The 26,006-nt window shown below is 49.3% G+C and overlaps 1 protein-coding gene and 1 long non-coding RNA gene across 4 annotated transcripts in view; both read right to left on the bottom strand.

Moving 5' to 3' along the window:
• Window positions 1–7,052: 7,052 nt before the first annotated feature.
• The window catches only part of HAUS8 (HAUS augmin like complex subunit 8), a 31,601-nt gene continuing 12,647 nt past the window's right edge, over window positions 7,053–26,006 (bottom strand). The window contains exons 4-11 of one of the 3 annotated variants that reach the window (XM_032268717.1): window positions 22,230–22,311; window positions 19,002–19,094; window positions 18,206–18,300; window positions 17,174–17,239; window positions 16,909–17,067; window positions 13,930–14,071; window positions 10,923–11,064; window positions 7,752–8,200 (exon numbers count right to left, since the gene is read on the bottom strand). In XM_032268717.1, the coding sequence (XP_032124608.1) occupies window positions 7,897–8,200; window positions 10,923–11,064; window positions 13,930–14,071; window positions 16,909–17,067; window positions 17,174–17,239; window positions 18,206–18,300; window positions 19,002–19,094; window positions 22,230–22,311 (1,083 nt within the window). In that variant the 3' untranslated portion in view covers window positions 7,752–7,896. Of the gene's footprint in view, window positions 8,201–10,922; window positions 11,065–13,929; window positions 14,072–16,908; window positions 17,068–17,173; window positions 17,240–18,205; window positions 18,301–19,001; window positions 19,098–22,229; window positions 22,312–26,006 lie in introns of all 3 variants that reach the window. The other 2 variants (XM_032268716.1, XM_032268718.1) reach the window with 2 other exon arrangements.
• Window positions 20,424–20,930, bottom strand: LOC116543285. The gene is made up of 2 exons (XR_004265530.1): window positions 20,786–20,930; window positions 20,424–20,467 (listed from the first exon to the last, which is right to left on the bottom strand). It is a non-coding gene; the product is annotated as an uncharacterized LOC116543285 (long non-coding RNA).

Genomic DNA, 26,006 nt, shown 5'->3' with positions numbered 1-26,006 from the left:
ATCCCAGCTACTCAAGAGGCTGAGGCAGGAGTATCACTTGAACCTGGGAGGCAGAGGTTGCAGTGAGCTGAGATCATGCCATTGCACTCCAGCCTGGGCAACAAGAACAAAACTCCATCTCAAGGAAAAAAAAAAAAAAAGGCGGGGGGGCATCTGCAGAGGTTATAGGGAAATTCCTGGGAAAAAGAAAGCAGCCCAGTTGAGAAATCTTCTTTTGCTCTCAAGTGAAAAACCAAGAAGGCCAGGCACAGTGGCCCACGCCTGGAATCCCAACACTTTGGGAGGCTGAGTCAGGAGGGCCACTTGAGGCTGAGAGTCTGAGATCAGTGTGGGTAATAGACAGAAACCCCAGTCACTAAAAAATATTTTTAAAATTCGCTGAATGCGGTGGTACACACCTGCAGTCCCCTGACAGGAGGCTGGGACAGGAGGATCACTTCAGCACAGGAGTGCAAGGCCGAACTGAGCTAGGATGGCACCACTGCACTCTGGCCTGAGCAACAGAGTGAGATTCTATCTCAGAAATAATCAAAAATTGAAAAATAAAAGCCAAAGGAAAACGAAATGGGTCTTTCATGCAAATGTGAATCAGAACTTTCCAAATCAGCACAGAGAGGAGGAAAAAGAACCACAGAGGACGAGGAGGAAGGAGTGCTGGCCTGGGTCCCTGGTGCTGGGAACCAGCTCGACACCAGGACACACCAGGCACAGCCAATCCCTCGTGGGTCCGCAGCAGGGGCACCCCGGGATGATTATGGAGTCCTCCTAGGGAGAGCTCACAGTCCCAGCCAAGGCTCCTAATTGCCCGGGGTCAGTGGGTCGCTGAGCTAATCCTCCTGAACACATCAGGGGTCTCTGCCATCACTGAGGGGGCCTTCCAGAACTCCCTGGAACCTAATCAAGTCCAATTAACCAAAAGGCAGGAATGTGGGCTGGGACCTCAGCAGGGCTGGAGGGCTTCTCGGCAGGAGACCAGACTGGCCCAGAGACTGTCTCACTTGTGGGAAACAGACCCCAGGTCCCAGCCCCGTCCAGAGCAGGGAGGGAGGGAACCCAGGCTCAGGTCAGTGGGGTCTCTGTTCAGCGGGCCTTTGGGCTGTGGGATCCAGATGCAGGGACACCAGCCTTGCTGGTTAATTTCATGTTCTGCTCACAGACGCATGAGAATTTAAAAGCCACATGTCAGGCAGACGGAGGAGGACAGATATTGTGTGATTGAATTTACAGGCGCCACGGGGAACAGCCAATTCCTAGAGACGGAAAGTAGAAGTGAGACTCCCAGGGGCTGGGGGAGAGGACTGCAGATGGACTGTTTCAAGGGCCGGGAGTGATGAAAAGTGGGGGGTGTAGATAATGGTGCTGGTTGTACACACGGGGAATGCATTTAATGTCACTGAATTGTACCTTCCAAGTGGTTAACATGATCAATCATGTAGAGTTCTTTTTTTGTTTTTGTTTTGAGACAGAGTCTCACTCTGTTGCCCAGGCTAGAGTGCAGTGGTACAATCTCAGCTTATTGCAACCTCTGCCTCCCAGGTTCATGTGATTCTCCTGCCTCAGCCTCCTGAGTAGCTGGGATTACAGGCGCGTGCCACCACACCCGGCTAATTTTTGTATTTTTAGTAGAGATGGGGTTTCGCCATGTTGGCCTGGCTGGTCTCAAACTCCTGACCTCAGGTGATCTGCTCCCCTCAGCCTCTCAAAGTGTTAGGATTACAGGCGTGAGCCACTGGGCCTGGCCCATGTAGAGTTCACTACAACGGCAAAGAAATAAATGCTTTCAGTTTGAAAGTCCCATTTAACCATTTAAGGAAATTAGTTCACGAAATGTGTAGCTTGATTTATTAGTTACATGGCAGTGTTTAAATATTCGGGAAGGGCCGGGCGCGGTGGCTCAAGCCTGTAATCCCAGCACTTTGGGAGGCCGAGGCGGGTGGATCACGAGGTCAAGAGATCGAGACCATCCTGGTCAACATGGTGAAACCCCGTCTCTACTAAAACTACAAAAAAATTAGCTGGGCATGGTGGCGCGTGCCTGTAGTCCCAGCTACTCATGAGGCTGAGGCAGGAGAATTGCTTGAACCCAGGAGGCGGAGGTTGCGGTGAGCCGAGATTGCGCCATTGCACTCCAGCCTGGGTAACAAGAGCGAAACTCCGTCTCAAAAAAAAAAAAAAAAAAAAAATTTGGGAAAATAGGCAGAGCATGGTGGTTTACACTTGTAATTCCCAGCACAGGGACTGTCTGGGGGACTAACCCTACCAGGCCAGGTGATGGTCAGAGGGTCGAGACTTACACCCTGCCCCGGATGACGCTGGTACAGTCCCAACCCAGGGTCTCAGGTCTGGGGACACACCCCTCCTTTAAGTGCTACCTGCCACTATTGGGAGTCTGTGCGAGATGTAACTCTCCATTCCTTGAAAAGGTAAGTGCATGGCCGGGCATGGTAGCTCACGCCTGTAATCCCAGAACTATGGGAGGCCGAGGTCAGGAGTTCAAGACCAGCCTGACCAACATGGTGAAACCCTGTCTCTACTAAAAACACAAAAATTAGCCGGGTATGGTGGTGCATGCCTGTAATCCCAGCTACTCAGGTGGCTGAGGCAGGAGAATCGCTTGAACTCAAAAGGCAGAAGTTGCAGTGAGCCGAGATTGCACCACTGCACTCCAGCCTGGGTGACAGAGCGAGACTCCATCTCACAAAAAAAAAAAAAAAAAAGAAAGAAATTCTCCCACCTCAGCCTCCCCTGCAAATTTTTAATGTTCAGTTTATTAAGCATTCCCATCTAGCAAGTACATTTCGCCAAATATTTAAACATTGTGTGCAACTCATAAATCAAACTATACATTAATGAACCAATTTCCTTAAGTGGTTACCTGCTGATTGCAAATTTAGACTCAAACTCTTTTTCTTGCCATTGTAGTAAAATATACATGATACTGATCATGTTAACCACTTGGAAGGTACAATTCAGTGACATTAAATGCATTCCCCGTGTGTACAACCAGCACCACTATCTACACCCCCCACTTTTCATCACTCCCGGCCCTTGAAACAGTCCGTCTGCAGTCCTCTCCCCCAGCCCCTGGGAGTCTCACTTCTACTTTCCGTCTCTAGGAATTGGCTGTTCCCCGTGGCGCCTGTAAATTCAATCACACAATATCTGTCCTCCTCCGTCTGCCTGACATGTGGCTTTTAAATTCTCATGCGTCTGTGAGCAGAACATGAAATTAACCAGCAAGGCTGGTGTCCCTGCATCTGGATCCCACCGCCCAAAGGCCTGCTGAACAGAGACCCCACTGACCTGAGCCTGGGTTCCCCCCTCCCTGCTCTGGACGGGGCTGGGACCTGGGGTCTGTTTCCCACAAGTGAGACAGTCTCTGGGCCAGTCCGGTCTCCTGCCGAGAAGCCCTCCAGCCCTGCTGAGGTCCCAGCCCACATTCCTGCCTTTTGGTTAATTGGACTTGATTAGGTTCCAGGGAGTTCTGGAAGGCCCCCTCAGTGATGGCAGAGACCCCTGATGTGCTCGGGAGGATTAGCTCAGCGACCCACTGACCCCGGGCAATTAGGAGCCTTGGCTGGGACTGTGAGCTCTCCCTAGGAGGACCCCATAATCATCCCGGGGTGCCCCTGCTGCGGACCCACGAGGGATTGGCTGTGCCTGGTGTGTCCTGGCGTCGAGCTGGTTCCCAGCACCAGGGACCCAGGCCAGCACTCCTTTATCCTTGTCCTCTGTGGTTCTTTTTCCTCCTCTCTCTGCTGATTTGGAAGGTTCTGATAACCTTACCTAATTACTTCTCTAATAACGACCTTAACTCCAAATACAATCACATGCTGAGGGGCTGTGTTACAACCTCCACATATGAATTTTGGGGAGACACAGCTCAACCGATACTCTTCCCCATTTACAGAGGAGATGATGGCAGCTCAGAGAGGGGAAGTCATTTACCCAGGTCACACAGCAAAAGGGAGTAGGAGAAATGTCAAACATTTACCAGGTGCCAGGCCAGATTTCAAAACTGTGTTTGTCTTACTTGTTCATTTTGCCAGTGTCCATTGTGCCAGACGCAAATTCAAATGAAATGCACTGATGGGGCCAGGCGTGGTGGCTCCCGCCTATTAATCCCAGCACTTTGGAAGGGCGAGGCAGGCAGATCACTTCAGGTCATGAGTTTGAGACCAGCCTGGCCAACATGGTGAAACCCCATCTCTACTAAAAATACAAAAATTAGCTGGGTGTGGTGGTACACACCTGTAGTCCCAGCTACTCAGGAGGCCAAGGCAGAATTGCTTGAACCTGGGAGGTGGGGGTTGCAGTGAGCCATCATGTCATTGCACTCCAAGCTGGGTGACAGAGTGAGATTCTGTCTCAAAAAAAGAAAAAAAAAAAGCACTATGGAAGGCTGGCTGAACCGAAGAGACTGCCTCAGGTCCCTCAATATTAAACGGCCCCAAACAAATCTGCTGCATTTGCCCCAGTTTGTAAAAATTTTAAAAGCTGGAAGGCAGACATTGCAACGTGAAACCCAATCTGGACTCACTGGGGACAACGAGGCAGATTTGTCAAGACAAAGAATTACACAAGGGGCTGGACGTGGTGGCTCATGCCTGTAATCCCAGCACTTGGGAAGGCTGAGGTAGGTGGATTGCTTGAGGTCAGGAGTTCAAGACCAGCCTGGCCAACATGGTGAAACCCCATCTCTACTAAAAATACAAAAATTAGCCAGGTGTGGTGGTGCATACTTGTAATCCCAAGTACTCAGGAGCCTGAGGCAGGAGAATTGCGTGAATCTGGGAGGCGGAGGTTACAGTAAGCCAAGATCACGCCCCTGGCACTCCAGCCTGGTCGACAGAACAAGACTCCGTCACCTCAAAAAAAAAAAAAAAAAAAAAAAGCCCACGGGGGCTCCATTTGTAGCAGGAGCGGCAGAAAACAAACCTCTCAAACACTGAACTGAGGAAGGAAGTGGCTTTTTATTCGGCCAGGAGCTGCAGGGGGCTAAAGCCTCATTCACCTGTGTTGCCCAGGCAAGGAATTCAAGACGAGCCTGGGCAACACAGGTGAATCTCGAGCTCCCCAAGAAGCAGCTTCTTTCCCTTTTTAGGGGCTTATGACTCTAAAGGGGGAGCAGAGGTGAAACCGTGGTATTACCCACTGGCCGGGCCGGGCAGCTCACCTCACAGTCTTTGGCTTTCATTGATTTGCTAATTTACATTTGGCACAGGCGGAAAGCAAAGAAGGGGAAGGGTTACTGGAGCCGAACAAAGGCAGTAAATTACTTGGTGGCAGATGCCACTTTAAGGGGGGGTTTGGACTGTGCAAACATGGAGGACATGACCTAGTTCCGGGCTCTGGTTGGTAGTGATAACATTCTTTGCAACTTTTTCAAGGCTTATAGATAGCTGGGAACTGAAAAGGGCGTTATCTTCCCAGTCCTTAGGCCTCATTATGGCCTGGTCGGTGGCGTCAGCAAGCTGCTTGACCATGGATTCTTTTATTTTTACTGTCCTTCTCATCTGGAGGGAGGAGGTGGAGGCCTGTGAGGAGAGACAGGGAGGGGGGTCTCCCCTCTCACTTTGACCTTCCCACCATGTGAGGAGGACACAGTGAGAAGTCAGCCAATTAGGAATCAGCGTCTCACCAAACCCCAGTTCTACCAGCACCTTGAACTTGGAACTTCCAGCCTCCGGAAGTGAGAAATCAACTTCTCTTTCTAAGTCATGTGGTCCATGGGATTTTGTTACAGCAGCCTGGATGGACTGAGACAATGGGATTGCGGTAGAAATTTGGATGAATACTGGGGCCAGGCCCCATGGCTCATGCCCGTAATCCCAGCACTTTGGGGGCCTGAGGTCGGAGCATCACTGGAGCCCAGGAACTCAAGGCTACCCTGGGCAACACAGGAAGAGTGAGACGCCCCTGCCACTCCAAAACAATTTTTAGCCACATATGGTGGTGCATGCCTGTGGTCCCAGCTACTCAGGAAGCTGAGGTAGGAGGATCACTTGAACTCAGGAGGTCGAGGCTGCAGTGAGCCGTGACTGCACTGCTGCACTCCAGCCCAGAAGACAGCAAGACCCTGTCTAAAAAGCAAACAAAGGCTGGAACCCAGCATTTGGTGAAGGTCTGGGACGCTAGGACCCAGCAGTCTCTCCATGCTGCCAGCGAGTCGGGGACCCAGCAACCTCCTGAAGCTGCGAGCAAGGCAGGGACCTGGCAGTTGCGTGAGGCTGCCTGGGACCCAGTTACCAGCTTACAAAAGCATCTCAGGCCCTAGACCCAGAGCCAGTCAGGGGTTAAAGTAAAAGCCCCCTACTTTGCCCCAGAAGCTGGGGTGGTGGGGAGGATGATGTGGATCGTTTTGGTTTTACCCACTGTCGAATGTTTGCAAACACAAACGAGTTCTAATAAAGAATTGCATTTCTAGCCTTTTTGTGCCCTCTAGTGCTGCTGGACCTGCGGGTCTCTGTTCCGCAGGATGGGGTTTGTTAAAGTTGTTAAGAATAAGGCCGACTTGGCCGGGTGCAGTGGCTCACGCCTGTAATCCAAGCACTTTGGAGGCCAAGGCAGGCGGATCACCTGAGGTCAGGAGTTCAAGACCAGCCTGACCAACATGGTGAAACCCTATCTTAAAAAAAAAAAAAAAAAAGAATAAGGCCTACTTTAAGAGATACCAAATGAAATTTAGAAGACAAGAGGGTAAAACTGATTACTATGCTCGGAAATGCCTGGTGATACAGGATAAAAATTAATACAACACACCCAAATACAGGGTGACAGTCTGTGTAACAGAGATATCATGTGTCAGATGCTTATGCCCGTATGGGGGGATATGATAGTCTGCGCAGCATATGCACACGGACTGTCAAAATACGGCACGAAGGCTGGCCTGACAAATGACGCTGCGGCGTACTGTCCTGGCTGCTGCTGGCCCGCAGGCTTCTCAACAGGTTTGGCACGGACAAGATCTATGAGGGCCAAGTGGAGGTGACTGGTGATTAACACAACGTGGAAAGCACTGATGGTCAGCCAGGTGCCTTTACCTGCTATGTGGATGCAGGCCTTGCCAGAACTACGAATGGCAATAAAGTTTTTGGCGCCCTGAAGGGAGCTGTGGATGGAGGCTTGTTATCCCTCACAGTACCGAACGATTCCCTGGGTAGGATTCTGAAAGCAAGCAATTTAACGCAGAAGCACACCATGGGCCAGAATGTTGCAGATGACACGCACTACTGAATGGCAGAAGATGAAGATGCTTACAAGAAACAGTTCTCTCAACACATAAAGAAGGGCGTAACTCCAGACATGATGGAGATGTATAAAAAGTTCATGCTCCTATACGAGAGAATCCAGTCTATGAAAAGAAGCCCAAGAAAGAAGCTAAGAGGAAGAGGTGGAACCGCCCCAAAATGTCCCTTGCTCAGAAGAAAGATCAGGTAGCTCAAAAGAAGGCAAGCTTCCTCAGAGCTCAGAAGCAGGCTGCTGAGAGCTAAACCAAACAATTTTCTATCAGGATTTTTCAGAAAAAGACAATAAACACACGAACAACAACAACAAAAACGATTTACATTTCCAAATAATTAATTAAAAAAATGAACTATGTCCACTCAAGGGCCAATTCGTAACTTGCTGTCCCACCACCACCCTCGTGACTGAAGGACATGAAATAATCGTGACAGTGGGATACTCAGCATGTCGTGGGGGTCCTAAATTTCCGGACCAGTCACTCAGAACTCGAGACAACACAGGTCTTCCAACCGGCCCCCTCATAGAAAACGAGGGCTTCAACTGCAAAATGGGTTTATTTTTTAAGAATCAAACAAGATTATCACATTAAAAAACGGCTCCAGTGCTAGGGTAGTGTATAAAGTGCTCAAGTGTCCTGAATGTCACGAGTCACCCCAAGTCCCTCCCTGAATGAGCGGCAGAGGACATGGCTTCTCCCTGGCTGCTTGAAGAAACGTCTTCCCTTGGGCTGATGAATGTGGCCTGAGTAGGGGCTGACGAGGCACCAGGGGTGTCGTCCTCAGACAGGGGCGTGTTCTTGGGTGCTCCCCGAGATTCTCCGCAGGTGGTGTCTTGATTGAAATACCACTGGCTAGGAGGCGCCAGGCCCTGACCCTCTTCCCAGACTTCCTGGTTTGCCAAGGCTGCCTCTTTGCTCGCCTCTGCGGAGAGTTCCAGCACCTGGGCGAAACTCCTGTCAAGGATCAGAGAACCAATAACGGCTTCCGCCCTCCGAGGTGAAGCGCACGTGTGTGGTGAACAAGGGGCTGCCACGTGCGGATTTTCACATGCCCCACGTGCTCAGTGGAAAAGGGCCAGCACACAAGACCTGTCTGAAAAGACTCCATCAGGGAAGCCCACAAGAACAGCACCAGGCACGAAAGGAAAGGCTCATTCGTCCAAGAAATGTTCAGGGAGCTCAGTGCTGTGCTGCCGCTGTGGCTGCAATATCCGTCCCCTCCCAAACTCCCATTAAAAATGAATCCCGGCCGGGCGCAGTGGCTCACACCTGTAATCCCAGCACTTTGGGAGGCCAAGGCGGGTGGATCACCTGAGGCTGGGAGTTCGAGACCAGCCTGACCAACACGGAGAAACCCCGTCTCTACTAAAAATGCAAAATATTAACCAGGCATGGCGGCACATGCCTGTAATCCCAGCTACCTGGGAGGCTGAATCAGGAGAATCACTTGAACCTGGGAGGCTCAGGTTGAGGTGAGCTGAGATCACGCCATTGCACTCCAGCCTGGGAAACAAGAGTGAAACTCCATTTCCAAATTAAAAAAAAAATTAATCCCCTGGCCGGGAGAGGTAGGATTAAAGTGCTGTAATCCCAGCACTTTGGGAGGCTGAGGCAGGCAGATGACTTGAGGCCAGGAGTTCAAGACCAGCCTGGGCAACATGGCGAAACCCCATTTCTACAAAAAATTTAGAAAAAAAATTAGCTGGGTGCAGTGGCGCACGCCTGTAGTCCTGGCTACTTGGGGGGGCTGGGGCAGGATGACTGCTTGAGCCCAGCAGGCAGAGGTTGCAGTGAGCCAAGACTGCGCCACTGCACTCCAGCCTAAGCAATGAAAACGAAGCCCTGTCTCAATAATAATAATAATAATAAATAATAATAATCCCCAACTGTGGCAGCAGCCAGAGGTGGGTCCTGAAAGAGGTGACTGGGTCATGAGGGTTCCGCCGTTCATGGCTCAGTAAGTCATCCCGGGAGTGACACTGTGGCTTTATGACCCTTAGGTGTCCTGAACGGATCCATGGCCACCCACAGGAGGAAGAAATCCCACAGAGGGTGGCGGCTGTTTTGCATGAGTCCTTGTCCAATATTTTAGGCAACTCAGGAAAAATTTAGCACTGTAAGGAAGAGACAAGATTCTCTTCTGAAGAGGTGGAGAAAAGCTCATGGCTAGAAATCTCCCGGGGGGGAGGGAAAAAAAAAAAAAAAAAAAAGGCGGGGGGGTCTTGACGGGTTTGCGGGGCTGGACCCATAAGGATATGTACTCTGTGTAAGCCACCGCACAGTCCTTTAAGATCTGGGCTATTTCTATCAATCAGAAGTTCAAGAAACATTCTCCTGGAACCTTACCCTGGAAGGCACTGAAAACACGAACACTGAAAACACGAACAGGGCTGTTCTGAGGGCGCCTGTGCTGCTGGGTTACTTTGAGGATCTGAAGGAGAGACGTGACATCCTTTCTCTTCCAGCTGCTTTGAGAACTTCCATGGAATTTGTTTTTCTTTCCTGAGACAGGGTCTCACTCCATTGCCCAGGCTGCAGTGCAGTGGCACGACCACAGCTCATTGCTACCTTGACCTCCCTGGGCTCAGATGATTCTCCCACCTCTGCCTCCTGAGTAGCTGGGACCACAGGCATGCACTACCAAGCCTGGCTAAATTGTGTACTTTTTAAATAAAGAGGCCAGACGCAGTGGCTCCTGCCTGTAATCCCAGCACTTTAGAGGGCTGAGGCGGGCAGATCACCTGAGGTCAGGAGTTTGAGACAAGCCTGACCAATATGATGAAACCCCGTCTCTACTAAAAATACAATTAGCCAGGCATGGTGGCGGGCGCCTGTAATCCCAGCTACTTGGGAGGCTGAGGCAGGAGAATCGCTTGAACCTGGGAGGTGGAGGTTGCAGTGAGCCGAGATCGTGACATTGCACGCCAGCCTGGCAACTCTGTCTCAAAATAAATAAATAATAGAGACAAGGTCTTACTACGTTGCCCAAGCTGGTCTTGAACTCCTGGCCTCAAGTGATCCTCCCGCCTCGGCCTCTCAAAGTGCTGGGATGACAGCCATGAGCCACCTCGGCCAGCCTTTCCCTGGATTTTTTCTGGGTGGGCTGTGAGCTCTTTTGCTCTCTTCGTCCCCCTGCTCTGCTTGAGTCTTACCCTGTGAGTCCAGGACCCGACTTGTAGCATATTTGATCCTCATTTCACCTAGAATCCCCATTAGCTCTAAAATGACTCAGGTGAGCTAGAAAAGGGAAATGAGCTTGGCATGGTGGCACACACCTGCAGGCCCAGCTACTGAAGAGGCTGAGGTGGGAGGATCACTTGAGCCCAGGAGTTCCAGACTGCAGTGAGCTGAGATCTGCCACTGCATTCCGGCTTGGGTAACAGAGTGAGACCCTGTCTCCAAAAAAAAGAAGAAAAAAAAAAAAGAAGAAAGAAAGAAAGAAAAAGGAAGGAAAGGCAAGGCGGGTGCTGCTGGATGATTCTGTCATCCACAATACGGATGACAATGACACCTGCTGGCCATTCTTGTGTCATACAACGGCTAGGAAGAGAGCAGCTCTCGGGACTGAACTTCCTCTGAACCCCAAGAGGAACTCGGCACCAACCCAAAAGTGCAGCCACCAACAGCCCTGAGCAAACAGAGTACCGCCTTTTTCTTAAAGCATTTTCTGAGATACCTTCGGAGCTCGAGGTCCTTTTTCACCGTCACGTCCTTGAGTTCGCTCAGTAAGTCCAGCATCCGCACATTTTCTTCCGACTTGCCAACGTCAAGTTCTCCCAGGAGACGCTGAGTGGTCGTCAGTTCACGCTGCAGGGCGTCTGGAGGGGACGAAGGATGGTGAGGGTTGGATTGCATGGTGCCCCAAGCACGGCGTGCTCAAGTGGAGAGGCCCACAGGCTGCTCCCGTGCGGGCTCGGTTATCGTGCTAGAACCGTGGAGAGCGCATGGAAAGAAGCGGAAGCCACGAAGACATTCAGGCTGGGTGCTTTCTCTGTCCCACGGTCTGCAGTTATGGGGCAGACATGTCCACCATCCAGGAGGGCATTGGAACAGAACTGAAATGTCACTGTGGTGTCCTCAACAGAAACCAATGCCAATGCGAAAAAGGCTGTGCTGTGCCAGGGAGAATGCCCGAGGCCTCCCAGCTAGACCATGAGCGACTTAAAAACACCAGTCCTTGTTCCCTGCGCCCCTGAGCAGAGGGAGGCCTGCAACTGCAGGGCCTGTGTCACCTGCACTGGGACAACACACTCTCTCCCCAATACGCATCACGTTGAGGCCAACTGTACTTGAGAGTCACATTTTGGGAGCCTTTTAAGCGCCTTATCAGCCAGCATCTTCTCCCTCCAGCAGTGGACTGAATTACGCCCTCTGCAATATGTACGTTCCACTCCTACCCTCCACTCCCAGCAACTGTGACCTTAACCGGAAACAGGGTCTTTGTGGACAGGGTGGCATTAAAATAAGGTCATTAGGGTGGGCCCTAATCCAGTGACTGATGTCCTCATCAGATGCAGGGAATTTTTCTTTTCTTTTTTGTTTTAAGACGGGGTTTCACTATGTTGGTCAGGCTGGTCTTGAACTCCTGATCTCAGGTGATCTGCCCACCTTGGCCTCCAAAGTGCATGGATTACAGGTGTGAGCCACCACCCCCAGCTCTGTGAGGAATTTTTCTTTTTTATTTTTGAGATAGAGTCTTGCTCTGTCATCCAGACTGGAGTGCCATGGCGCAATTCTCCTTCCTCAGCTTCCCAAGTGGCTGGGATTACAGGTGCACGCCGCTATGCTGGCTATTTTTTTGTATTTTTAGTAAGAGATGGGGTTTCACCATCTTGGCCAGGCTGGTCTTGAACTCCTGACCTCGTGATCCACCTGCCTGGCCTGATGTGGGAATTTTCAATAACAAGACAGCCAGGGAGGAGACCATGGGCAGAGAATGGAGGGACACAGCCACAAGCCAAGGAACGCCAAGGGCCACCAGCAGACACCAGCGGCCGGGGGAGACACAGTATGGGCTCACCCGGCCTGCCCTGGAGGGAACCAATCCCATCAACACCCTGATTTCAGACTTCTGGTCCCCTGAGCTTCGAGGGAATGTTTCTCTGGTTTCAAACCACCTATTCTGCGGTTGCTTGGTATGGCAGCGCCAGAAAACTCAGTCCCTAGGCTAGTTCCCAGCAACTACCTAAGGACCTGAGCAGAGACGGAGCCAGAGAGTGCAGATGTGGAGGTGACCATAGTCATCAAATCAGAAACCCAGCCAGGAACGGGGCTCACACGGATTCAGAATCCCAGTGCTTTGGGAGGCCAAGGTGGGAGATCACTTGAGCCCAGGAGTTCTGGATCAGTCTGGGCAACATGCCAGACCTCGTCTCTACAAAAAATAAACAAAAATCAGCCAGGTGCACCAGGCACTGTAGCCTGTAATCACAGCACTTTGGGAGGCCGCAGGGGGGCGGATCACCTGAGGTCAGGAGTTCGAGACTCGCCTGACCAACATGGAGAAACCCTGTCTCTACCAAAAATACAAAATTAGCTGGGTGTGGTGGCGCATGCCTGTAGTCCCAGCTACTCGGGAGGCTGAGGCAGGAGAATCGCTTGAACCCAGGAGGTGGAGGTTGCAGTGAGCCGAGATCATGCCACTGCTCTTGTTGCTCTCCTGGGCAACAAGAGCAAATTTGTCTCAAAAAAAAAAAAAAAAAAAAAATTAGCCAGGTGCAGTGGTGCATGCCTGAAGCACTGGGGAGGCCACTACTTAGGAAGCTGAGGTGGGAGGACCTGAGCAGATCCTGAGAAGTTCAAGGCTGCAGTGAGCTATGACTGCACCCCTGCACTCCCGCCTGGGTGATTGTGCAAAAGATTCCACCAAGAAAAGAACAATGGCAGGGCGTGGTGGCTCATGCCTGTAATTCTAGCCTTTTGGGAGGCCAAGGTGCGAGGACTGCTTGAACTCAGGAGTTCAAGTCCAGCCTTAGCAATATAATGAAACCGTGTCTATTAAAAAAAGAAAAAAAAAAAATTAGCCAGGTGTGGTGGTGCACACCTGCAGTCCTAGCTACTCAGGAGGCTGAGGTAGGAGGATCGCTTAAACCCTGAGAGGCAGAGGTTGCAGTGAGCTGAGACTGCACCACAGCACTCCGGCCTGGGCAAAGCAGTGAGATGCTGTCTCCAAAAAACGAAAGAAAAAGAACCAAACTCCAGGGCCGCCAAAAACTTGCTCTTTGGGAAGATACCTGTATCTTGACAGGTATCTTTAAGATGCAGCAGACTACCTTTCTTCACACTTGCTAAAGTCTTCAAGTTCAAGACGAGGTGGGAACCCTATGCCTAAAAGGGTCCTCACTCCTCTGCTGAGGGGGAAAGCTGCGGTGGGGTTGGTGGTCTTGTCACCTCTCAACCACTAAGGCACATTTGTTGGGCCCAGGACTCGAGACTGCAGGCCACCCTGGCAAAATGCCTTTCGGCAGATCACTGTGTATCCCACTGCCCAAGGTTCAAATCCCAGTGTGGTTACTTTCTCAGGGCGAGACCCTGGAGGAACCACAGCCTGGCCAGCCCTCTCTATCCTCTGCCTTAGATGGGGAAGAGGGCACTTGTGGCAATGACATCGGGTCCATGGGAAGTACCCACACACGCTCCTCACCCGCCTGCTGCACACACAGCTGGGACATCCCGTTGCCTACCTAAGAGCTGCTGCCCGTCTCCCTCCAGGTGGATGGACCTCACAGGGAGCTCATGCCTGGTGGTGTCCAGGGCTGTGGCGAACGTCCTGTATTGCTCCCTGAAGCGTGTGGCCACAGCCTCGAAGGGGCTGAGCATCTGGACCTGTAAGCAGAAGGGACGGGCGATGTAGAGGAAGATCCCGGAGTCCCATCCCTGGAAGTTTAACGGCTTGTGCAGGGTTAAGATACGGGCACGGTGGCTCACGCATGTAATCCCAGCACTTTGGGAGGCCGAGGCGGGCGGATTACCTGAGGTCAGAAGTTTGAGGTCTGCCTGGCCATCATAGTGAAACCCCGCCTCTACTAAAAATAGAGAAAATTAGTTGGGCGTGGTGGCAGGCACCCGTAATCCCAGCTACTCAGGAGGCTGAGGCAGAAAAATCACTTGAAGCCAGGAGGCAGAGGTTACAGTGCGCTGAGATTACGCCATTGCACTCCAGCCTGGGCAACAAGAGCAAAACTACGTCTCAAAAAAAAAAAAAAGGTACAGCGCTGTTCTTCACGACTACCCAGGGATCAGAGCTCAGGAAGTTTCCTAGGGTGAGGTGAGCTCTCCCCAAGAGAGGCCAGTGGATGGTAAGGTGGCCCAGGCCCCTCACTGGGTATGCGTGTCTGCCTTCCAGTGGTTCCAGGCTTGGACCCTCGGCTGGGCCCACTTGCTTTAGAGGACTGCGCCGCGACAGCTGCTTTCACAAGGCCATCCCCACCCCAAACACGCTGTCTGGGTCTTCATGGGGGTTTAAAATGATATAGGGTTGACCCTCGGGCAACGCGGGAGTTTGGGGTACCAAACCCTGTTCAGTCAAAAATCTGTATATAACTTTTGACTTCCCCCAAATTTACTGATAGCCACTGTTGAATGAAACCTTACTGATATCATTCAAAAATCATGTAATAGACTAGCATCTACACACACACACACACACACACACACACACACACACACGCACACTTTTTTGAGACAGAGTTTTGCTGGGTCTCCCAGGCTGGAGTGCGGTGTTGCAATCTCGGCTCACTACAACCTCCGCCTCCCAGGTTCCAGCAATTCTCATGCCTCAGTCTCCCTGAGTAGCTGGGGTTACAGGTCCGCACCACCACGCCTGGCTAATTTTTAAATAAAAATTTTTAGTAGAGACGGGGTTTCACCATATTGGCCAGGCTGGTCTCAAACTCCTGCCAAAGTCTTCAAGTTAGAGATTAGATGGGAACCCTATGCCTGAAGTGATCCGCCTGCCTCAGTCTCCCAAAGTGCTGGGATTACAAGTGTGACCCACTGCACATATATATTTTTTGTAGACAGGGTCTCAGTGTGTCGCCCAGGCTGGAGTGCTGTAGAGTGATCATAGCTCACTACAGCCTCCACACCTCCCAGGCTCAAGCAAACCTCTTGCCTCAGCTTCCAGAGTAGCTGGGACTATAGGCATTTACCATCACATTTTGTTAATTTTTAATTTTTATAGAGACTGGCCAGGCATGGTGACTCATGCCTATAATCCTAGACTTTGGGAGGCCAAGGCAGGTGGATCACTTGAGGTCAGGAGCTGGAGACCGGCCTGGCCAACATGGCAAAACCCTGTCTGTACTAAAAATAGAAAATTTAGTGGTGTGTGCCTGTACTCCCAGCTACTCAGGAAACTCAGGTATGAGAACTGCTTGAACTTGGGAGATGGAGGTTGCATTGAGCTGAGACTGTGCCACTGCACTACAGCCTGTGTGACAGAGGAAGACTCCACCCAAAAAAAAAAAAATTTTTGTAGAGACCGAGTGTCACTATGTTTTTTGCGCATGGGACAAATATGTATGCATTCATGACACGCCTAACTTTTTCTCAATTTTTTCAGTACTTCTAGGCTATGAGATTCATCTGTGAGTTTTTTCAAATTGTCAAAAATCTCCAAAACTTTTTCCAAATATTTACTGAAAAAAATCTGCACTTAAACGGAACCTCACAGTTCAAATTCATGTTGCTTAAGGGTCCACTGGGTTTGTCTCTTTTTCTTCCATTTTGAGCTCCCTAAGGTCAGAGACCCTGTACTCAGCCCAGGGCCTACCTGCAGGGGTGCTCATGTGACAATTTCGGATGTTAGGGGTTGAGCTGGATCCCGCCAAATTCATATCTGACATTCCAACTACCAATACTTGTAATGCACCCTTATTTGAAAATATGGATTTTATCAGGGTCATCAAGTTAACACGAGGTGATAGGGGGTTGTGTGGGGGATGCTAATCCAACACAACTGGTGTCCTGGGGGGAAACAGGGACCCAGACACACACAGAGGGAAGGACATGTGGACAGACACAAAGAAGACAACCATTCACAGGCCAAAGACTGGGCCAGGAGAGATTCTCCCTCATGGCCTTCAAACAGAGCCAACCACCACCACCTCAACCTTAGACTTTCAGCTTCCTGAACCACGAGGGAATGAATTCCAGTTGTTTTGCAAACCCAGGTTGTGGGACTCCGTTCCAACAACCACAGGAAACTCACCCACTGGGTAGGGGGCCCGCCCCTGCCGATCAGCCCTTTCTGGGTTCCAGGGCTTCGCTCCTGTCCTTCTTCTACGTGGACACCTCTGTCCCATAGCTGATCACATAGTGCTAGGACTGATGTGCTTCCCACCAGCACCCTGACCCTCCAGGGCAGGGCCAGAGCACGTCATCCTGTCGCTGCTCGTAATCATCAGGCCGGCAGGAAGTCTCTGCACAAATGTGTAGAAGGTGCACACTTCCCTTATTGGTTCACACTTTACTTTGTAACCTCATCCTCTAAAAGTGCCATAGACCCAACACCAGGACCAGGGAAAGTGTGGCATTACAAGCCCAACACAGGTTAGAAGCCAGTGCACAATGATACCCTAGCACGAATGCTACCCAAAACAGTGGAGATGGGACGGATCCACTGGGAACACTAACTGGTCACAGTGTCACTTACAACTGACCTGGGCATCCAGGACATCTGCCAGCTCCCGCTTCCTCTGAGAGAGGAGAAGCCTGCATTTCAGCTCATGGGCCTTTTTCTGTAGCTTCTCCTTCTCCTTACACATTATTAATAAATTCTTTTCTGCCCTTCTTTCAAACTCAGCAAGATTGTTCTCCATCTGTTAAATGTGAAAGAAAAGCTCAGGCAGGTGGGGACACCCTCCCCATGGTGAATGGAGCCCGCCCTTCCAACCATGGCATACGTGAACGAAGAAATGTTTTCACCTTTACAGCCAGTAGCGTCAGCAGTAGTGTCTGAGACTCCATCATTTCCATTGCTTCAGATAAATCCTTAAGAAAAGAAAAAGACCCTCTCAATTCCTGATGAAGTGGCATAAATGCAGCTCTTTCCTCAGCAGGGGCAGAACCCTGGCTTGTGTGGATTTTCTGTATTCAGTTTGATATCTGGTAGTTCTCTAGTGTAGTGGGCCTGCTGCTTCTATTTAGTTTTTTTTTTTTTTTTTTTTAATTTTTTTGAGACGGAGTTTCGCTCTTGTTACCCAGGCTGGAGTGCAATGGCGCGATCTCGGCTCACCGCAACCTCCGCATCCTGGGTTCAGGCAATTCTCCTGCCTCAGCCTCCTGAGTAGCTGGGATTACAGGCACGTGCCACCATGCCCAGCTAATTTTTTGTAGTTTTAGTAGAGACGGGGTTTCACCATGTTGACCAGGATGGCCTCGATCTCTTGACCTCGTGATCCACCCGCCTCGGCCTCCCAAAGTCTATTTTCTTTTATTTGGTTTTCTCCAGCGCTCTCAGATGGAAGAGGGAGGTCCATGACCCTCCTTCCCCAGCACCTGGCAGGAGAGACAGCGGCAGCTGGGCAGTCAAGGGCCAGCTGAGGATACCCACCAATTTGGTGCTGCACCAGGACCAGAATGCAGTCTCCCTACTTGCTGGTCACCCACCTACCAGTCTTGTCCTCACCCCAGTAAGACCACAGCCTAGCTCTCCTCCCACCAAGGGACAGGACCTGGCCTTGTGCCTTTCCTAGCACAGCGTGGGCACAGAGAAGTCCCCTGTCTCATTTGCTACATGATCCTATATTGGTATCCACTATTGAATATGTACTGGGGGAAATGTAAACTCTACAAATGATCTAAGAACATTTGTGGTCTTGATTTTTGTCCTAAAGGGGATGGGTGTCTTGTCTGTTCTTGGAGCCATGGGCACTCAGGTGGCACCTAGTTCAGAGTCGGATCTATATCAGATCTATACAACCTGTCCGTAGCTGCTCTTTCATTTCAGACACTTACTGGGCTCTTTTTCCGAGGGGCAGAAAACGATGTTGACTCAGGTTTCTTTGGTACTGTTTTTGCTAACTGTGGCGTCTTTCTGATGATGCTTTTGTCTAAGATAAAACACAGCATTTTTAATGGTGAGTAGTGCATACAGACAGTCCCTGGTTGCCATTTTTTTAAATAATGGATTTATTCGGATGTAACCCCATCGTAAATTGAGAACTACATGGAATTATAATGGTCCAGTCTAAAGTTATTCCACTTTGCAAGGGACAAAAGGCAAGTTTAATCCCCTTTACCAAGGTATTCAGTGTATTTCTGATGTCACATACATACATACATACATACATACATATGTATATATATATATATATATATATTTTTTTTTTTTTTTATATAAGATTTTCGTTCTGTCGTCGAGGCTGGAGTGCAGCAGTGTGCTTTCGGCTCACTGCAACCTCTGCCTCCCAGGTTCAAGTAATTCTCTGCCTCAGCCTCCCAAGTAGCTGGGATTACAGGCGCTTGCCACCACACCCGGCTAATTTTTGTATTTTTAGTAGAGATGTGGTTTCACCATGTTGGCCAGGCTGGTCTTGAACTCCTGACCTCATGATCCACCTGCCTTGGCCTCCCAAAGTGCTGGGATTACAGGCGTAAGCCACCATGCCCAGCCTGTACAATATTTTCAACTTATGATGGGTTTGTTGGATGTGACCCCATCATAGGCCAAGGAGTAACTGGACTTTCGAAGCCCACTGAAACCTACTGCAACCCCTACTGAGTGACAGAAGGGGTGAAACCAATGATTTACCATTAATGGCAGAGAGATCCAGGTCAGGCGGGGCTGTACCATGCCCTTCCAGCAACGTGGACTGCAGGTCCCCCTTTGCAACCCCACTGCTATCTGCTGTTAAGAAAAGAATACCCAAAAGTCAGCACAGTTGAAACATTCTCCATTTAAGCCAGGAAACACAGGCCGTGTTTCTGAACAATACAGTTGCTTCTAAAAACCCAATTTTGTCCTAGGTGGAAAGGCTAAAATAAAAAAAAAAACCTGTGGAAATTCCCAGCCATCAACTTGAATCTATTTTTAAAGTACCACTAGAAGAGAGAGACATTCTGTATAACCCAAGAGATGCAAACAGGCCTTTCTGCCAGTTTACAAGATGCTAAGAGTGGGATATGATGCCATACTCCGATTCCACCCTCTCCTCTTTTCCCATCTTCTTTTTGTTTTTTGAGACGAAGTTTCCTTCTTGTCACCCAGGCTGGAGTGCAATGGAGCAATCAACTCACTTCAACCTCTGCCTCCTGGGTTCAAGCAATTTCCTTGGCCTGAACTTCCCAAGTCACTGGGATTACAGGCGCCTGCCATCAACACCTGGCTAATTTTTGTATTACTATTTTTATTATTTTTTTTTGAGATGGAGTCTCACTCTGTTGCCAGGCTGGAGGGCAGTGGTGTAATCTCAGCTCACTGCAACCTCCACCTTCCGGGTTCAAGTGATTCTCCTGTTTCAGCCTCCCAAGTAGCTGGGATTACAGATGCGCACCACCACTCCCAGCTAATTTTAGTATTTTTAATAGAGAGGGAGTTCTGCAATTTTGGCCAGGCTGGTCTCGAACTCCTGACCTCAGGTGATCTGCCATCCTCGGCCTCTCAAAGTGCTGAAATTAAAGGCATGAGCCGCTGCACCTGGCCAATTTTTGTATTTTTAGTAGAGACTGGGTTTCAACATGTTGGCCAGGCTCTTCTCAAACTCCTGACCTCAGGTGATTCACCCGCCTCGGCCTCCCAAAGTGTTGGGATTACAGGCGTGAGACACCACACCCAGCTAGAGGTGGTAACTTCTTATTGCTATTGCTTTTTTTTTTTTTTGAGACGGAGTCTCACTCTGTTGCCAAGCTGGAGTGCAGTGGCATGATCTCGGCTCACTGCAACCTCTGCCTTCCGGGTTCAAGAGATTCTCCCACCTCAGCCTCCTGAGTAGCTGGAACTACAGGTGCATGCCACCACACCCGGCTACTTGTTACATTTTTAGTAGAGATAGCCTTTCACCATTTTGGCCAGGATGGTCTCGATCTCTTGACCTCGTAATCCACCCGCCTCAGCCTCCCAATGTGCTGGGATTACAGGTATGAGCCAACATGCCCAGCCTGCTATTAATTATTTTGCCCTGGAATATTTTATTGCCAGCATGCACAGCATCTGCACTAAGAAAATTTTCTTTTCTTTTTTTTTAATCTTTGGTCTCTGAATATCAGTAAGAAAATTAACTTTCTGGCTGGGCGCAGTGGCTCAAGCCTGTAATCCCAGCACTTTGGGAGGCCGAGGCGGGTGGGTCACGAGGTCAAGAGATCGAGACCATCCTGGTCAACATGGTGAAACCCCGTCTCTACTAAAAAAAAAAAATACAAAAAATTAGCTGGGCATGGTGGCGCGTGCCTGTAATCCCAGCTACTCAGGAGGCTGAGGCAGGAGAATTGCCTAAACCCAGGAGATGGAGGTTGCCGTGAGCCGAGATCGCACCATTGCACTCCAGCCTGGGTAACAAGAGCGAAACTCCGTCTCAAAAAAAAAAAAAGAAAATTAACTTTCTACAAAACCATACAATGGAACTCAAACAAGCAGTCCTTTGAAATCATTAGGGTGTGGTTTAAATTAAGGTTTCTGGCCAGGCGCAGTGGCTCACATCTGTAATCCCAGCACTTCAGGAGACCAAGGTGTGTGGATCACAAGGTCAGGAGTTTAAGACCACCCTGGCCAATATGGTGAAAGCCCGTCTCTACTAAAAATTATCTGGGCATGGTGGTGGGCACCTGTAGTCCCAGTTACTTGGGAGACTGAGGCAGGAGAATCACTTGAACCTGGGAGGCAGTGATTGCAGTAAGCCAAGATTGTGCCACTGCACTCCAGCCTGAGCGATAGAGCGAGACTCTTAAAAAAAAAAAAAAATTAAGGTTTCTTAGCCATGGCATTTCGAGTATGTGGGTGTGTGGGGCTGGATCCTCCTTGCTGTGGCGGCGTCCTGTGCATTGCAGGATGCTGAGGGGCCTCCCTGGCCTCCACCCACCAGATGACAGCAGAACCCCTTCCCCCAGACAGGAGAACCAAACACATCTCCAGACACTGCCAAAGTGTCCCTTGGGGGTCACGATCACCCTTGAGTGAGAACTGGTTTGAAGGTGTGGCAGGCCCGGTCTCTGGTCCCCTGGTCACACCAGCATTCCCAGGTTCATGCATGGCCTTCGACCCAATTAGATGGGGAAGACTAGCAGGCTGGCTCTACTGTGAGCTTCTCACCACGCCTGGGGAGCGGGTAGCAAGAACTCTAACATCTACACCAGGAGTGGCAAGTTGTAGCTCACAGGCCAAATCCAGCCCACTTCCTCTGCTTGTAAATAGCTTTATTGGCACACAGCTTTACCCGTTCCTCTATGTCTGGTCTGGGGTTGTTTTTATATTACACAAACAGCACAGTTGAGTCTTTATTTGTTGAGACGGAGTCTCGCTCTGTTGCCCAGGCTGGAACGCAGTAGCTTGATCTCTGCTCACTGCAACCTCCGCCTCCCAGGTTCAAGCTATTCGTCTGCCTCAGACCCCCAACCCTAAGTAGCTGGGATTACAGGCACGCGCCACCATGCCCAGCTGATTTATGTATTCTTAGTAGAGATGGGTTTTGCCATGCTGGCCAGGTTGGTCTGGAACTCCCGACCTCAGGATGAAGCCCTCACAGCCTCTCTAACGGTCCTGCTCTCAGAGCACCAGTGGGAAAACAGTCATGTAGATAAGAAACTGATGTCACCAAGGAGTACCACGATGGCAATGTGGCTTTTCTCTGGGGCCACACAGGGAAGAAATGGCCTCCCCTTTTCTTGCCGTCCCCACTCACCTCCCCACATTTCCCCATTCTCCAACTCTTTGCTCACTGCTTCTGATCTTTCCCAGAAAAGAAAGAGGGAAATTGAACTTATCACCCACGGAGACAAAATTTACTGCGCCGCTCATCACTGCCTGAGGCCCAGGGCTGTTTCGCACCTTTGCTTTTGTGGAGCAGGCTGGGTTTCCTTCCACCTTCAGACGTCTTCCCTCGGGTCTGTGACCCATCTCCTGCAGGAGCCTGTTATGGGAACACATGACACTCAGAGAACAAGATATGCCCCCTTCACAAGAAGGGGCCCTGATGCAGTCTGCACCGGGTTTTCTAACTGCTCTTCCTTAGAGGCAGGGGAGAGATTTAAAGAGGTTTGAAATTTTATCTCGTAGATACAGGAATAACACATTTTGTCAAAGTGTAGACGCTCACTTGCACAGAACACAGGAGACTACCAAAATGTTTGCTGGTGGCTATCTGACATGGAAAATTAAAGGTGACTGATTTTTTCCAGACACATTTCAGTATTTGCTAGTTTTCTAGAGAGAACATATAACTTTGGTCTTTAGGAAAAACAAAGTTTTTACACATATATTGTCAAACAATTTTTTTAAAGAAACACATGGAACACTGTCCTTATAATACCCAAAAGCAAAATGAAAACCTTATAAAGAGCAAGGGCCAGGTGGAATGGTTTCTCCCTGTGGTCCCAGCTACTTGGGAGGCTGAGTTGGGAGGATTGCTCGAGCCCAGGGGTTCAAGGCTGCAGTAAGCCATGATCGCACCACTGCACCTCAGCCTGGGAGACAGAGCAAGGCCAGAGCAAGGCCGCGACGATGCACAGACACCACTCCCATTCAATATGGCAGTGGAGGGCCTCGGATAAGAAATAAAAGGCAAACAAGTTGGAAAGGAAAACTCTGTTCTTGCAGACGTTAATTTTTCATGCAGAAAATCCCTAAACATCTTCAATACTGCTATTAAAATTAAAAAATAAGTTAACAGGAGTTTGCTTTCAATTTTGTGTGTGAACTTGACTGGATATTGGGTGTCCCAGAATGAACATTTTTTGGGTGTGTCTGTGAGGGTGTTTCATATTTATTTATTTTGAGATGGAATCTTGCTCTCTCTCCAGGCTGGAGTGTAGTGGCGCAATCTCAGCTCACTGCAACCTCTGCCTCCCAGGTTCAAGCGATTCTCCTGCCTCAGCCTCCAGAGTAAATGGGACTACAGGTGCATGCCACCATGCCCAGCTAATTTTTGTATTTTTAGTCGAGACAGGGTTTCACCATGTTGGCCAGGATGGTCTCAATTTCTCAACCTTGTGATCAACCTGCCTTGGCTTCCCAAAGTGCTTGGATTACAGGCGTGAGCCACTGAGCCACTGCGCCCAGCTGAGGGTGTTTACTAATGAGATCAGCATTTGAATGGGTGGATGTGTATGGGCACCATGCAATCCCTTGAGGGCCTGAATACAACAAAATGATGGAAGGAGGAGAAATTCACCCCTTTTGCTTCCTGCTTGCCTGGCTGAGCTGAGACATCTTACCCCATCTCCTCCTGCCCTCAAACTGGGATTTACACCTTTGACTCCCCTAGTCTCAAGCCTCCAGACAAATGCTGAACTAAAAACCACCAATCTTCCTTGCTCTCTGGCTTGCAGACAGTAGATCCTGGGATTTCTCATCCTCTATAATCACATGAGCCAATTCCTCATAAATAAACCTCATTTTATATATTCATATCGTTTTATAAGATCCTCTTATTGGTTCTGTTACTCTGGAGAACTCTAACACAGCAAAGGTGCAGGATGCAGGGTCAATATTCAAAAATTCACATTTCTAGCAATGAAGTAGCAATGAACAAGTTTGAAGATTGAAATTAAAAGAGAGTACCATGTACAACAGCACTAAACACCAAATGCTTAGGTAAGATCTACACTCTGGAAGCTACAAAAAATGCTGAAACAAATCCAGGAAGATCTAAATCAATGGAGAAGAATACCATGTTCATGGATTGAAAGACTCGATGTTATTAAGAAGGTATTCTCCCCAATTTATGGATTCAATGTAAACAAGATCAAGCAGGTATTTTGCTAGAAAAATGACAATTCTAAAATCCCTATGGAAAGCCAAAGGAACTAGAAGAGACTAAATAGTTTTGGAAAAGCATAGCAGAAGGCCTCACATTACCCGATTTGAAGACTTTGTACAAAGCTACAGTAACCTCAGCAGTGCAGAATTGGCATAAGAATGCACACATAGAACAATGGAAAAGAACAGAGCACAGACACGACCCACACATATATGGTCAACTGGTATTTGACAGAGGTGATGAGACAATACAACAGGAGAAAGGAAAATCATTTCAGTAAATGGGATTGCAACAACTGAACACCCTGCATGAAAAAATGAACTTTGATTTACACATCACATCATACACAAAACCTAACTCACAGACTTAAAACTGAAACCTAAACTACAAAACACCTACAGGGAAAACAGGAAAAAAATCTGTGATCTTGGATTAGGTGGAGGTATCTTGGATAAGACTCCAAAAGCACAATCCATAAATGCAGAAAGTGATCAACTGGGCTTCCTCAAACCCGACACCTTCTGCCTCTTAAATTAAAACACTCAACAGCATGAAAAGACCAGCCAGACTGGAAGAAAACATTTGCAAAGAACCACAAAGAGCTGGTGTGCAGAATACGGAAAGCACCCTCAAAACTCAGTAATAAGACAACAAATAACCAACAGCCACATCAGCAAAGATACGGGAATGGCAAATAAGCACCTGAAAAGATGTCTGATATCATCGGCTATTATGAAAATGCAAATGAAAACCACAATGAGATACCATTTCACACCCACAAGACTGGCTAGAATGTGAAAGTAACAACTTGCACTGTCATCTATGCGCCTAGTGGGAACATAAACATGGTACAGCTACTGTGGAAAACAGGTAGTTTCTTGTTACCATTATAAATATACAGATAAGTTTTCATCTACGACTCATGGCTTGGAACTCCTATAAGCCCTTGTTACAGTAAGCAGGTTCTCTCTGACCTCCTCCCACACTCCTTTTACCTGTCAGAGAGGGTTCCTGCCTCACACCCCAGAGGAAAAAATGCTACAGGGGCCAAGAAGAACCTGAACAGACAGGTCTTGCTGGGTTTGGAGCATACCCTTTTTGACCAATCACATTTCCACAGGGTTGTCCATGCTTCAATCACACCTAAGTCATGAAGATTCCATAAAAACCCAAAAGGACAGCTTGGAGAGATGTCAGACAGCTGAACATATGGAGATTCCTGGAGGGTAGTATTGCAGAACAGGCCGCGGAAGCTCTCTGCCCCTTCCCCCACATCTCACCCTACACATCTCTTATCCTTTGTTTTGTTTTTGAGATGGAGTCTCGCTCTGTGGCTCAGGCTGGAGTGCAGTGGCACAATCTCGGCTCACCACAACCTCCACCTCCCAGGTTCAAGCAATTCTTCTGCCTCAGCCTCCCAAGTAGCTGGGATTACAGACATGCGCCAACATACCCAGCTAATTTTGTATTTTTAGTAGAGACAGGGTTTCTCCACGTTGGTCATGCTAGTCTTGAACTCCCGACATCAGGCAATCTGCCCGCCTAGGCCTCCCAAAGTGCTGGGATTACAGGCGTGAGCCACCACGCCCGGCCTGTTTTGTTTTGAAAAGACAGGATCTTGCTGTTACTCAGGATAGAGTGCAGTGGTGTGATCACAGCTCACTGCAGACTCAACCTCCTGGGCTCAATTGATCTTCCTGCCTCAGCCTCCCGAGTAGCTGGGATTATAAGCACCCACCACTGTACCCAGCTATTTTTATTTTTTTTATAGAGATAGAGTCTTGCTATGTTGCCCAGACTGTTCTGAAACTCTTAGGCTCAAGCAAACCTCCCACCTTGACCTTCCA

This window comes from Sapajus apella, unplaced genomic scaffold (assembly GCF_009761245.1).
Source record: "Sapajus apella isolate SASKATOON/1434 unplaced genomic scaffold, GSC_monkey_1.0 scaffold185, whole genome shotgun sequence".
Lineage (NCBI taxonomy): Eukaryota > Metazoa > Chordata > Mammalia > Primates > Cebidae > Sapajus > Sapajus apella.
The sequence above is the reverse complement of the archived record's forward strand: the minus strand, read 5'-3'. Positions and strand labels throughout refer to the sequence as shown.